The 14,910-nt window shown below is 35.3% G+C and overlaps 1 protein-coding gene across 3 annotated transcripts in view; it reads right to left on the bottom strand.

Annotated features, from left to right (window-relative positions):
* Window positions 1-14,910, bottom strand: part of INTU (inturned planar cell polarity protein) — a 57,539-nt gene that overhangs the window by 3,337 nt on the left and 39,292 nt on the right. For 2 of the 3 annotated variants that reach the window (XM_016203323.2, XM_016203324.2), the window contains exons 8-14: window positions 11,297-11,486; window positions 7,480-7,533; window positions 6,259-6,321; window positions 5,232-5,453; window positions 3,893-4,366; window positions 2,474-2,571; window positions 751-940 (exon numbers count right to left, since the gene is read on the bottom strand). In XM_016203323.2, the coding sequence (XP_016058809.2) occupies window positions 751-940; window positions 2,474-2,571; window positions 3,893-4,366; window positions 5,232-5,453; window positions 6,259-6,321; window positions 7,480-7,533; window positions 11,297-11,486 (1,291 nt within the window). The remainder of the gene's footprint in view (window positions 1-750; window positions 941-2,473; window positions 2,572-3,892; window positions 4,367-5,231; window positions 5,454-6,258; window positions 6,322-7,479; window positions 7,534-11,296; window positions 11,487-14,910) is intronic. The other variant, XM_087816476.1, reaches the window with a different exon arrangement.

The following is a 14,910-nucleotide window of genomic DNA, read 5'->3' as shown; positions in this document are numbered from 1 at the left end:
AAAATGTTTTCACATACAGATTTGAATTGGCTGATCCTAACACTTAAGAGCCTGCACTGACATTCTTACCTGCAGGAAAATTTCTACTCTTTCTCATACTTTAAATACCATCTCCTAAAAAAGACTTCATGAATATCCCTTGACTCTTGCAGGGAACATTCTGTTCATAGCCCTGTATTAGTATTTACATTATTATATTATATTAATTATATTAATTGTATTGTATTGTATTGTATTGTATTGTATTGTATTGTACTGTATTAGTAGTTTATAGCTCTTTCTTCCCCAGTACAGGATAAGCTTCTTTTCCAGGGCAGAGACAATATACTATTCATCTTTATATATTTTTAAAGTGCTTGGCACATAGTAGGTGCTTAATGAATAGATTACTAATGAGTAGATTAGTAAACTTAAAACACTATTATCTCTTCCCTGATGTATCTCTCTAAATTTCCCATTGATAAAATCATTAGCCAAGTAATGACTTCTGTGGAATACAGACTTTTTGTAAGGCTTGGGCCAAAACAGTGGAGTAGTCCTTGGTTCTTCTTTCTCTCATAATCCTTACTTAATCCATCAACAAATCCTTTTGTTTTACCCTCCAGAATACATCCAGAACCCAGAAGCCACTATGTTTCTTGCTCTGAGAATTTCCATAGCTGGACATATTGATGAAAGAGCTTTTAGAGAGAATATTTAGAGATATGGAAATGAAATTGGCATAAAACTATATTTACAGCAGTGCCCTACCTCTTCCATCAAGGTCTGTTGGAAAACCGCACGAATGGAGAGACAACACTGATGGAAATTCTTTATTAGCTGAGGGTGGATAGAGCCACTTAGCTGGGCCACTTCTTCATGGGTAGGAGTAATAAAGATCCCTTGCACTGTTTCTAAGGCAACATAGTGGAAAAGTGTGTTCTCAGGACCAGAAGTCAATCTTGAAGGAAAAAAAAGGAAAAGAAAAAAGATATTTAAGTAAACTTAAAAATATTGCTTTATTTTGAATTGTGTAGACTTCTAATTAGCTTTTAATCTACAATATAATATTAGGAGTCTAATTAGGGAAGGGAAACTAGGCCAAACATTTAATTCCTTCTTCCTCTTTAACTGAAGTACTGGCTAGAGTTATTATCAATTCCCTAATGGAGGCAAGTATTACATGTTATGCAATGATAAACAAACAACAATTCATTTGCAAGTAACTTAAGTAACGCTTTTGCTACACAACCCAAATTGGCCAACACCCTTTCTTCCATGGTTGGTACTGAATAACTCAGCCCATGTCTAGCCCAGATCTCTACAAGCCATAAACATGCTATCAGTCGAGGACGGATCACATATAAAAACATCTTCCAACAAACTAAACACATTTAAGTAAGCAGCATAAAAGCCTTTTACCATGATAGTTAAATTGATGATCCTGAAGAAAAATAAAATTATTACCAACTGCAGAGCTGGGTTAATATTCTAGAATACCATGGCAATTACTAGTTGTATTCTATTTCTCATTATTTACAGTCTGACTTCTCTTCTGTTCTCTTACTATTTTCATTTCTCCATTCTTCTTCTCTATCCTTTCTTACCCTATTTAGGTCTCAGGCCAGCCAAACCTATACATACTTCTTATTTCTACCATTAGCAAACAGAGCTAAAGAATAACAAAAATAATAATAATAATAATAATATACTAAATGCCCTCTGTGGCAGGGTAGGTGCTTTAAAATATCTTACTCTAAATTCTCATAGTGACCCTGCAGAGTATTAAATATTACCCATCCTCGTTTTAACCATGAGGAAATCAATGTTCAGAGGACTTGGATTAACTTTCTTGAGGTCACACAGCTAAGTGGCTGAGCTCTGCTGACTCTCTAACTTGATGCATGATTCCTTGCTTTTTTCTCTCCAGTGCTGACTTCTGATTGGCAACCTTTAAATATATAGACAGCAGTTCCCCACCTGCATCTCAAATTATAATTCTGGTATCTATAGTAAAAAATTCCTTCAGCTGATTTATTTTTTTCCAGCCATGAGCACAGAGTCAAGGAAAAGGCATATTTCAGTTCTTAGCCTAGATACTGCCTCGGTAATCCCTGCTAGGACTGGGAATAAGCACTCTGGGATAAGGAGTATCTGGGTAGCACACCACAGCATCCACCAGAGCCTAAAAATAGTAAACTCTTATTTAAAAATTAGACACACAAAAGGAAGGTTAACTGTGGAAGAGAGGTAAAGGGGGACTTTCACATTTTGAACTATTACTTTGTTTGTGTTTTATCTCTTATGAGTATGTTTCCTATATGTGTAATGAAGAACATTGGAGAAATAGCATAAATATTACCTTTGATATGTAATTCATAATTACAATCGTTGAATAAAATCTCTACATATTATGGACTTGTACATTCTCACTGTAAAATTTCCTTGAAGGCAGAGTTTAAGTGAAAAAGAGTATTATAAGGAAGTTTCTTACTTCACTGTGTTATATATTTCCAATTCTTTTTCTGAAAGGTCCTTTTTCAAGTTCCCCAAATGAAACGGATTTGGAAGGGTAGACTTCTTTTTAGTGACCTGAAAAACACAGTTAAGTAGATCAGTTTATATCTAAGAATGGAATCAAATAGCAGAAATAATGTAAAAACTAAATATCCTTCTAAGAGAACCATTCACTATTTTGCAGTGTTACCTTTAAATATTTTCAATGCTAACTTGTGCCTCTTGGCTTAGCCTTTGCTGTCAGAGCCCCCAGGGCCATGTCATAGGAGGACATGAAAGTTCTCCCCAAATACCTTCTACCACAGCCATTATGGAGCCTTTACCAAGTTTTGTTATAATTTATAGGTATGTGTACTTGTCTCCCTCTCCAGACTGCACTGCTCAAAGGCAGGGGCTGTATGTTATTCATCATCCTATCTCCTTTGTGTAGCATAGCCCTGATCGCATAGTAGGTGTTCAATCAACATTTGTTGAATAGCTAAATCTTAGAAATTAATTCAGCTTTTCTTAGTTGTTGTTCATGGCTTCTTAATTCTTTCCAAATAGTCTTAAACTTTATTTCCTACCAATTTCACCAACTGAGATGAGTACAGTACATATCTGAGCACTTCCTAAATACATCCACTTAGGACTCCAAGAGTGCTCTATTGTTTGGAACTAGGAGATCAGTTCTATGGTTATTTGTGCCATGACACTCAGAATCTCATCTTTTATTCCTGCCCCTTCTCAGACTCCTCCTTTTTCATGCTTCGTCACCTCCATCCACCCAAATGACAACTTTTGAAAATATTTTTAAAAAGCAACAGCACTAGAATAGGTAGAAAGCCTCCTGGGGTGATTACTTTGATAATCATTTGGATATAATATGGTATTTTCATGGAATAAAAATGATAAATAAGCAGTCTGAAAAATGAACATTTTCTTTGCTGAATAGTCACATTTTCAATTCTTGAGTATGGAGACAAGACCTTCACAGGTGCAGACTAAAAAAAAAAATCTATAAAAATATAGAATAGGCACGCACATATATTTTAAGTTACTGATTTTCTTTTTGTTTCTCCTGAACGTTTTATTGGCTATTTAGTCAGATCAGCCCCCTAACTGCCACACAACTAGGCTGTTCCCTGTTAACATCATGAACACAGAAGAATAAGATGAACAGGGAGAGCAGGAGTAAAGAGTTTCTGTACTTTTCAGTAGTGTCAAAACAGCTGTCTTGGATATTGTTATTTCTTCTTCTTCTGAGTTGTAAATTACTGGTTTCCCAACAGTGACTAAAACAACCACCAATTCAAATGAAGAATGATCTGCCATTAAAAATTCTATTGCAATTTTAAAATAAGGACTGGAAAGACAGTTTAGCTCCCAGGATGTACACACTTGAATGAACACACACCTTAAGCAATGCCCCACTTTCTTCTAAGCCATCAGATTCTCTTTGCCTCCGTACTGCTTCCGGTGTTGTGTGGGGGCTCAGGCCAACACCTTCTCCACCTTCACAACCATTGTCAGATCCTCCACTGTTTCGGGAAGGACTGGGCTTACGTGTCTTTAAGGAATAGTCACCAAAAAGTGTTCTTCTGCAGGTTGGAGAGGTTGCTACTTTGGAGGTACCTTGTAGTCTACTGAGGATAGGTGAGGTTGTCAAACAATCTAATTTTTCATGTGATCCAGCAAGGAACCAGTCAGCACAAGACAAGCAGGGGCTTGGAGAAGATGCCAGCCGTTCATTTATGCGGCAGTCTACCCCTTCTAGCTGATGAAGAGTTGTTTTGACCTGATCCACATATATACAGTCTGGTCCAGGATTCCCAATAGCTTTGGATGCGCAGCCTCCAGCTTCTAATAGTACACACAACATATAATGCCTCTGTAAGAAAAAAAAGTTACTATTATAGATTTAGCTACATGGAGATATTTATAGGCAATATGCATGTATCAGTTTATGAATACTGAAGACATATGGACATATAGCATAACCATGTGATGATTTTTTTTAATCCTCACTTAAGGATATTTTTTCCATTGCTTTTTCAGAGTGGAAGGGAAAAAGAGAGAGAGAAACATCAATGTGAGAGAGACACATCAATTGGTTGCTTCCTGCACGTGCCCTGACCAGGGCTAGGATGAGCCTGCAGGGAGGTACGTGCCCTTGGCTGGAACCAAACCCGAGACCCTTCAGTCCATGGGCCAATGCTATGACCACTGAGCAAGACTGGCTAGGGCCATGTGATTATTAAAGTCTCCTCCCTCCCCTTTCCTTCTTAGTTATGCTCAGTGCTTCTTGATCACCCTTGAAAACGAATCTCATATCAGCTTATCCTGATAAACCATCAGTCACTACTTTTGGCATATGGAATTCCCTAAAGTGGCTTTCAAAGTGCCTCAGTTACTGGAAGTCCTTTCACTTATAATCACATATTTATTCTGATTCTATATTCTTTTTATGTCTCTTTTTAGTTCCCAAAACAAACAAGAGGGTAAAACCACTGTAGAAATGGGAACAAAAGATCTTAAGAACTTGCTACAATCTTATCCTGGGTTTCATTTGTATTTCTCCATGAGTATGAAATGGATGCTGAAGAAAAGGAATAATGGGCATGTAACATTTTTTTGAATACTTGTATTTGACATGCTCATAATTTTAAGTTATCATATTTGTGTACTTATTTAGATAGTAAATGGCAAAACAGAACAAAAACAAACAAAAAACCAAGAAACCGAGGTAAACTCACCCAGCCAATAATTAGCAAAAAGTATCTCCCTTCAGGTTCCTGAAAGGCTTCAGTGTTTGAGTCTGTAGAAGGTTGGAGGTGATAGCGAGGAAACACTTCTCTCCATATTATCAACTGACCAATTCTTTGTTTTGCTGCTAAAGGCATTAGGCCATAGTGTCGACAGTATACAGCAATATCAATAAGATCATCCTTAGGCAAATGACTGCATATCAAATAACCCTTGAATTTAACCACAAAGAACAAAGGTCAACCAGTGATATCAAGCAATAATCCCATAATATATTTCTAAGAGCTTTTTATAGGTACTTCTTCAGTTGGCTTAAAAATATTCCAGTTTCAAATGGAATAAATGAAGACATAGTAAAAATAATTTTTTCTCCCTGAGGTCAACTAGAGATGAAATATTTATGATAACTTAAGTCTACAACAGGTAGACGGTAGCACAAAGCAAGGTCACTTCTGAGTAGTATAAGCCTGAGTGGCAAAATTACAACAGAACTGAATTCTGAGGACAGAAAGTGGAGAATCAGTTGAAAAATGAAAACACTTAAATTCATTTGATGCTTAACTTTCTTTTTTAAACTTTATTTTTATTGTTGACACTATTACAGATGTCCCCATCCCCCTGCCCCCGCCCCCATTCTCCCTGACAGCTGTCAGTCTGTTCCATGTATCCATGCCTCTGGATAAAAGCTTTATTAAAAAGATGCATGGTGATGTCTGAAGATAAGAAACAAGGATACAACTGGCAAAAGGAAATCTAGAAAGTACTCTCCTCTTTTCACACTTGGTTTTTTGAGTATAGTGTCTCCTTTACAAATTTACAAATGCTTTAGAACACAATGAAACCAGAAATATTTAATTTCTGAAGGTACAAGTTTTAAGATCTTAATTTTAAAGGTACCTACATTCAGAAGAAAAGAGAGAGAGAGATGCATTTTTCATGTTTGTAAAAGTTTGAGAAAACTTAGGTCTGTTCATATAGCAGTTGGGACATTTATAAAAGATTGAAGCTTCAAATTACCTTGTAAAACAGAGAAGACCCTAAAATTGTATACAGCCGTCTCATGTCATAGTAATCCTCAGACTGGGGGGGAAAAAACCACAGTGGATTTAAAAATCCTAGTTAAGCAACAACAGTTAAAATGGCAATTACATTCTTTAGTAACTTAACTTTTCATTGTACCTTTATTAGAAATCAATATATTAGGATATTAGGGTGAAAGATAGTGTACAAAAGAAGTATTTTAACTTAAAACAATCTTATTTTTGATTCTTATAAGAAACTGTTGATTAGAGACATCCAAGAATAAACATAAATTTGTTATACCAAGAGAGATTAAAACAAATGTATCAAGACAAAAAGCTTCTACACTATACATCATCTATGATATCTAATATTACCATATACTATTTTTGAAAGTACAAATTGGTATAACTTACTTGGGGGCCACTGAGTAGTATGTAAAAAAAAAAAAATTTAAACATATACTTTTAATAGTAGAATTATTTGTAATATACAAAAATTGGAAGTGATTTTAAAAATGGAGAATGGCGAACAAAGTTAGGTATGTTCATAACACATTATCATACCTGTGTTAAAAATTAAGGGTGACCTATATGAGCAGGCACAAAATGTTTTAGGCTATACTGTTTCACAAAGAATGCAAGCTGCAGAACAAAATATCACTATGATCTAGTTTTTGTTAAAAATAGCACCACCGATAATACACATGTATATTTTCAGGCCCTAATCTGCATTCAGCCATTTCTCTTAGGAGTCATGGTTCTTTAGCAAGAAATATTATTTATACACCATGTCCTGGGTGCTGATGGTCTTCATTACTACTGGGGATGGTCATGATTTCTAAGCCTTTTTACTGGACAGAGCTAGGAAATACATTTTTTTTTTTTTTTAAGATTAAATACTGATACTTTCCATTTAAATTCAGATCTACAGGGTTTTTACTTAATTTAATCAACATCACATGTATGTCCTGTCTCACAAAGCCCAGTTCTTGATACTAATATAATTAATCATTACATATTCATTATGTAACAAATATTTTTACTGAGTAGAAAATCTTAAGGCAAGCAAAATAGATTTCGTCCTTATCAAAATGGAGACCTAATGTTATGTATTTCAAGGTTATTACCTGCCCACTTGCAAAATATTTAAAATAATGAATGATTTACAAAATGAGAAATCAATATTGCCTTTCCTAAAATTCACTGCTTCTCTTACCAGTTCTGCAAAATCTGCAGCCTCCAAGTCACTCAGTGCTGTGTCTAATTCCATCTGTGTGGGGGAAAAAAGAGTAACACAAACATTTAATTGATAATTACTTTTTAATCATGGCCATATAAAAGTGTTTATTACTTGAAGACCTGAATAAGTATCTTTCTCCTTTGTATTATTTAAGAACTGTCCCAAATAGAACATCTTGTTTTTAAGCTTTGCAATTGCAAAAAAGTTCATTTAACATATAGGCATTTGTCAGTTAAATCACAATTGCAAAATGGCTTCACTCTGTATTCAATATAAAATAATTTATAAGATTAAAAAATTGCTTTCAGTTTTAAATTGGAAAAAAATTTAAACATATTAAAATTCTTAGAGGAAAACTCAATCATAATGTAGCCAATCTATTTTGAGTTGATTTTGTTTTTCTGTTTCTTGTATATTTCTCAACAGATGGACTCTTAGAAAATATCAACATTCTTCCCTGTCTCTCCTATGTTTTGTGTAAAAGGACTGTTAATCTTTATTCATGGATTAAAACATGAAGGCAAGTGTTCCCTTGGAATCTGGCACAGTTTAACTACCCTACAGAGTTATTATAAAAATCTTTTACTTAGGATTTAGCTCTTGTTTCTATGGAAATTGCCTGAACTTCTTCATGCATTTTCCCCCTCCCTAAAGCATTCACAATTTAAAAACAATAAATTTAATCAGCAGTTGCATCTGTAATGCATATGCATATATTATAAACTATTGGCAATGAAAGTTTGTAGCAGATATGCTATTTGCGAAAAAGAATCCATTAAAAAAAAAAAAAAGTCCAAGGCACTCTCTGCAGGACTGTTTCACAAACTGTGTCTTACTTACATGACAAAAGCTTTGGAAACATTAGTCATGCCTTTCATTGCTTTTCACACAGTATGACTTATTACTCATTTGTGGCCTACATTTTTCTGCATCTAGCAAATACTTCATGTTCTCCTTTCTGCAGCTATAGTTTCTCTAGAGAAAAACTACAGGACACAAAGGAAGTTACCCACTTGTGATTTTTTATTTCAGAAATGTTTAATGCTTTGCTATTCCTGCTACAGAACTCTGTAGGCTAATGTACAAGCTTGCTGTAATTATTTTCTCATATTCCTTAAAAGGTAAAGTATCTTTTCTCTTAATTATTCTAATGTACCTTTGGGGAAATGATTTTTAAAAAGAGAACATCTAGCAAACAAACAAACAAAATAAGGAAATTCTCAAACACCTGGGCAAAAAAACTGAACACCTCACTGTATGCTAAACTCAGAGCAAGTTAAGTTTTTTCTAACTTAAAATAACTATCCACCTAAAATTTATTAGGCACAAGTAACTTCAAACACATATGTTTTCAACTACATTTTTTGTAAGGCATGAAATTCCTTAATATTTTTCATTAGAAGATATATAGTCATTAAACCCTACTATTTTTAACACAATAAGCAATTTCAAAGAGAAGTGTGTAAGTTCTTTGAGTTTGCTGGTAAAACAAAAACTTCAAGGGCAATTAGTTTTTAAAACTTTTCATTCATCAGAGACCTTTAGATCACTTTATAGAAGGTATCTCTCTCTCTTTCCAGAAAGCTTTGTTCTTAATTTTCTTAACCAGACTAAAAATTATAGAAAAAAAAAAATCTAAGCTATATACTCAATGTTTTCTGTGTATTAGTCTTGCCCACCCAACTGAACTATGGGCTAACAGAGGAGACTTTTCTGGATTCCCCAACGCATAATACAAATCTGAGTACTTGGCACAATGAAGACCGATCTCCACACAGTAGTGTTAGACTTAACAAGGATAAAAGCAACTAAAGCTTTGGTAAGACAAGAAACTGGTATGATTTGAGGCAACAAATAAAAAAAAAATACACACCAGAATTCACAGAGTGATTTCTCAGTTTGATATTCTTTTAGGTTAAGATAGATAAAAGCATATAGTCCTTTTATTCAAATGTATGCTAAATTAAGAAAAAATGCCAATAAAAAAGAAACCTGAATATAGGAGGTAGCCTTCACATGGAATTTATAGACCAAAATAGGCTATATTTTAAAATGTCTTAAACTTCTGCTTGGCCAGCGTGGCTCAGTGGTTGAGCATTGACCCATGAACCAGGAGGTCACGGTTCAAGATTCCTGGTCAGGGCACATGCCTGAGTTATGGGCTTGATCCCCAGTAGGGAATGTGCAAGAGGCAGCCGATCAATGACTCTCTCTCATCACCAATGTTTCTATCTATCTCCCTCTCTTCCTCTCTCTGAAATCAATTTTTAAAAATTCTTAAACTTTTTTTCCATTAAAATGTCTTAAACTTCTTAAATATTCTTCTTTAAAAAATATTCTTAATGTATCCAAAATTTAAAGACATTGCTCCCCCCAAAATTAAGTATCTCTAGTCACAGAAAGAAGAGACTACCAATTTTGAATGAAGAGATTTTATTTAGTGACAAGGATCTGAGTCAGGGGAAAGAACCTGGACACGGCAAGATCAGATTAGCAGGCCTCATGAGATTGTACCTTCTGACTCACGAAATCGGCCTTGTGTCTTTCAGAACAGAAAAGACCCCCAAATAAACATGAGACAGACTTTGGAGCCATGGTCTTTCTATCTAAAAGGTAAAGTGTTCTATTTACTTTGTCTATACTAAACACTTACGATTTCTTATGAAAATACTGGTGGGGGTAGAATTACATATATCATAAACTTTTTAGTTTTTACATGAAAAATGGTTATCATTGGCCTGAGATATCAAAAGTTGCAGCAACAGCAGTTGACAAAGCACAAAATACAAATACCAGAAAGTAAAAGTTTCCTCTAAATGTGCTCTAACTTCTCACTTCCTTCCAAATAAAAACTATACAATAATACTCTAACCACTACAATTATGACTACAATGGGCCAGGCTAGATTCTAAGCACCTGACGTGTAACAGCATATAGCTCCTCCTCTATGAAGTAGCTATTATTACTGTCCCTATTTTACAGATGAGGAAACTCAGCAAAGCAACTGATATGTCAGTTTAAATTATTACTGAACTGTCAAAAAAGCACTTATTTGATTGTACATTAAAGAATTTTATGAAGAGTAGAGCCAAACTGGGTTTTTACTACAACATAGCCTAGTTTTCTTCATGGGCAGGGAACTGGCTACAGCATAGTGCCTCATTTACTACTAATCCAAGTGATGTGGCAAAATACACTGTTGATGACAAAAATGTCTGAAATGATCTTTGCAGTTATTCAGCAGTAAAGCTATTCTGGGTCTCCAGATATGACTAAAATCACATTAATGATACTTAACCATCATGAAGCCTTACCCTTCGGAAGCTATCTAGGGGACAAGGCAAAAGCTAATTGCATATGCGTATGTAAAGAAAGATTTTGCTATTGTTAGTGGAGATCTGTACTTTAACTAAGAATATTGTTTGTTAGCCAATCATTTCATCTACCTTTAATTTATATAGAAACGTAACCCTAACATAACCTTTCATTATAATATCAATGTCACAAAATTCATAAGTAAGAAATCACCACTTAATTATGATTTCTGAAAAGCATTCCAAGTTTGGACAAAGCTTAAATATTATAATAAGATGAAATTTATAGGAGCTAACTTCTATTTAGAAAGGAAAATTTGTCTAAGTTCACTGCACTGGACCTCCTGCTTCATCAACCACAATTGCCTTTTTGACCCTTACCCACAATCTCGAAAATAACTAAAAGCTTAAGGGGTGGAGAAGACAGAGAATTATAAGACAGCTGGTTCTGATTCTTATTTTATGACACTTAAGATTACCTTGATTTCCTGTGGAAGTGTGAGCCATCGCACTCCGGGGAGACTGTCTAAAAGAACTGAGCTGGAGGCCTCGTACTGCTGTGCACTGGGACTGGCCCTACTGTGCAGCTTGGCAGGCTGGAGTGCTCTTTGAAAGAACAGTTCAAAAAAATGATCCAAACGAGGAACATTATCAACCTGGCAAAAGGCACTGAAGAACCAAGAGCTCTAAGTTAGAACAACACATGGAAATGGTGGTCTTTTGTATGCTGTTAAGGGGACTGGATCTTTCCCAACCACATAAATTCTCTTCCTTACTCCTGTTCCTTAGTAAGAATAACTGCTATAATGTTACTGACGGAATGTGTTAAGAAATTCACCCTGTCAATATTTTTTACCCTAAAACCTAATCTCAAATGCACTGAGTAGTGGTACTATGGAAGAACCACAGGCTAATACAAGTGGTATATCTACGACAGAATGGGCTCAGGTACCCTTTTTGTAAAAAATGTGAGTTGTTTTTACCTCTGACTATCAACCATTTACAACTGTCAATATCTTTCAGGCAATATGGGAAAATAAAGAGATTTTTGAGCTCTGTAATAAGCAGATCTGGCTTTGACTCTTATCACTGCACTTACTAGGTAGATATCACAGGAAAGTCATCTAACCTTTCTCTGAACTTTGTTTCCAACTCTGTAAAAATGGGGATAATACAATCTAATTCACATTCAAAGTATCTAGTATATAATAAATATAAGCACATATTAGGCTTATTACTTAGTAAGTACACAAATTAGCCTAAGTTATTCCTCCCCTCTTTACTAATGAAGGCATAACTATTGAAAAACTAAGGGGGAGGGGGAGAGAGAGAGAGAGAGAAACTTGGTTTTAGCCATGTAAAATAATACAGCATTGGAAAAGCTCACTGGATAGTATAATAACTGGTATATATCAGAACACTACTCACTAATTCATTCAACAAATTACTTGAGTGCCTACTATGTTCCAGGTGCTATTCTCATTGCTGGATGTACAGCAGTAAAAATATCAAGACAAAAGACAAGGTCTTCTCCTATGGAGCTCACAGTCTAGTGGAGAAAGACAAGTGAACAAGCAGTAAAACATGAACTCTTATGAAGGACTATGCAGAGAACAGGACCTTGTGAATGTGTGATGTAACTAGTTGGCTAATATTTTAGATCAAATGGTTGGGGAAGAGTCTCTTAGAATGGGGCATTTAAGCTGAGATCCCAATGTCAAGAAGATCCAGTGATGCCCGGCCAGGCGTGGCTCAGTGGTTGAGCATCAACCTAGGATCCAGGAGATCACAGTTCGATTCCTGGTCAGGGCACATGCCCAGGTTGCGGGCTCGATCCCCCGCAGGAGGCAGCTGATCAATGACGACTCTCATCATTGCTGTTTCTATCTTTCTCCCTCTCCCTTCCTCTCTTAAAAATAATAATAAAATAAACCACCACAGTTTAAAAAAACAAGAAGATCCAGTGGGAGCAGAGAGTACAAAAGCCAAAGGTTGGCCAGGGTGCCTGCAGAACAATGCAGAAGGGTGGGTGTGGTTTGAGATCCAAAATCAGAAAGGTATGTAGGAGCCAGATAATGTAGAAAGATCACTCTAATTGCATTTGGAAATTAATTAAAGTGGACTTGACTTGGGGTGGTGAACATACAATACACTATACAGATGATGTATTATAGGATTGTACACCTGAAACCTATACAATTTTATTAACCAATGTCGCCCCAATAAATTCAATTAAAAATTAAATTTAAAAAAGGAAATTAATCAAAGTGACAAGATTGGAGCCAAGGAAACCAGTTAGGAGTTTACTGTAGTAGTGAGAGATGGCTATGGATAGAGAGGGTAATAGTGAAGATGGAGAGAAATGGATGGAATGGCTGATGTGGACTTGCTGATGGGTTGGCTGGGAATGGGTAAGGGAAACTGTTATATCTTTACTTTGATCATAACACTAAACTTTGTTCATGTATAATCAGTTCTCTGTGGCTCAATGAGTCTTTCATATCTTTGGTAATCAGAAAAAAACCTTGTGATTAAAAAATTGTTGCAAAATGACAATTAACATCATATTGGATCCATACTGCTTTTTGGTTTTAAGAACTCAATGGATCTTCACATTTCTGGCTTAGTTTGCCTTTCAAATTCTCACTTGAACAGGAAGAAACTAGTTAAATTCGTTGCCAACTTGGAGATGCTTCCAAATCAATGGAAGCTAAATTTCAAGATGAACTTCAGAGAAATTAAGAGTCCCTCTGCCCCAAAACTACTCCACTGAAATCTGCAGAACAACTCCAACTTATTATTTTCATGAATAGAACTCATTGCAAGAGTTTATTTTTTGACTATCTCTAGTTTTATGACAACAGAAAGCTTCAACTAGGGAAAAACATAGCAAGGTTTGCTCATCTAGTATAAATTTAAGGAGGTAGTTTATAACAACATCCTTACACTTCATTGGTTAAAAATGCCCTTATTGGTAAAAGGTAAAAGGCCTGTTTGTGGCTGCCTAGCCTTTTGTATTTCACACATTTGGAAAATGCTAATAAGTAAGTAATTGGGTTTGAGAGGAATGTGTCTCCTAAGCAGCTCTTGGAGAACACTGCAAACCAGACAATTTTCCCAGATGGCACAATCACAGAAAATTCCTTAAGGCTTCTTTGAGAACGACAGCAAAGATCCACATTGAGAAACAGAGAGCTGATACCACTGTGGCTTGGGAAAATGTATAAACTGATTTATATACTGATATACACCAAAGGATTTGAAAGCAAAGGTATCATTTTAGCTCTTTAGTACTGGGACTTAACACAAATCCCACAAAGAGAAAAATCTATTTTCCATCCATAATTTTACCTGTTCAAATGTTGAACAGTTACCTCAGATATCCTTCTTCAGACCAAGAAAGATGCATCTCACACATTATGTTGTAAATTTAAAAAAGCAAGAGGCAGAAATGTATAATATGAGCCTACATGTGTAAAAAAAGATTCATATTATATAGAAAATACATGGAAGGATACACAGGAAATTAAACAGTCAATACCTTCTCTATTGTGTCTTTTATTTGTTTTAATAGTGCATACTTTTTTTACTTTAAAAATATTTTAGAAGGAAGTATCACATTTTAGGATAGTGAATTTGAAAATGGTTTTATAATCAGAGAAAAACACACACACACAAAAACACTGAAAATCTGCTATTATACCCAGCCGGCATGGCTCAGCAGTTGAGCACCAACATTTGATCCAGGAGATCACAATTTGATTTCTGGTCAGGGCACATGCCTGGGATTCAGGCTCGATCCCCAGCAGGGGGCATCCAGGAAGCAGCTGATCAATGACTCTCATCATAGATGTTTCTATCTCTCTCTCCCTCACCCTTTGTCTCTCTGAAATCAATAATATACATACACACACACACATGTGTGTATATATATATATATATATATATATATATATAAAATCTGTTATGAACAAATGCTCTTACATTTGCCCCTATGGAAATATATCAAATCAAAGTACCATGTGGTTCATCATTATTTCACTGAAGTAACATACGAGACCAAAAAAAGAAAAAGCAAGGGATCAAAGGAAAA

This window comes from Miniopterus natalensis, chromosome 4 (assembly GCF_054644295.1).
Source record: "Miniopterus natalensis isolate mMinNat1 chromosome 4, mMinNat1.hap1, whole genome shotgun sequence".
Taxonomy (NCBI): Eukaryota; Metazoa; Chordata; class Mammalia; order Chiroptera; family Miniopteridae; genus Miniopterus; species Miniopterus natalensis.
The sequence above is the reverse complement of the archived record's forward strand: the minus strand, read 5'-3'. Positions and strand labels throughout refer to the sequence as shown.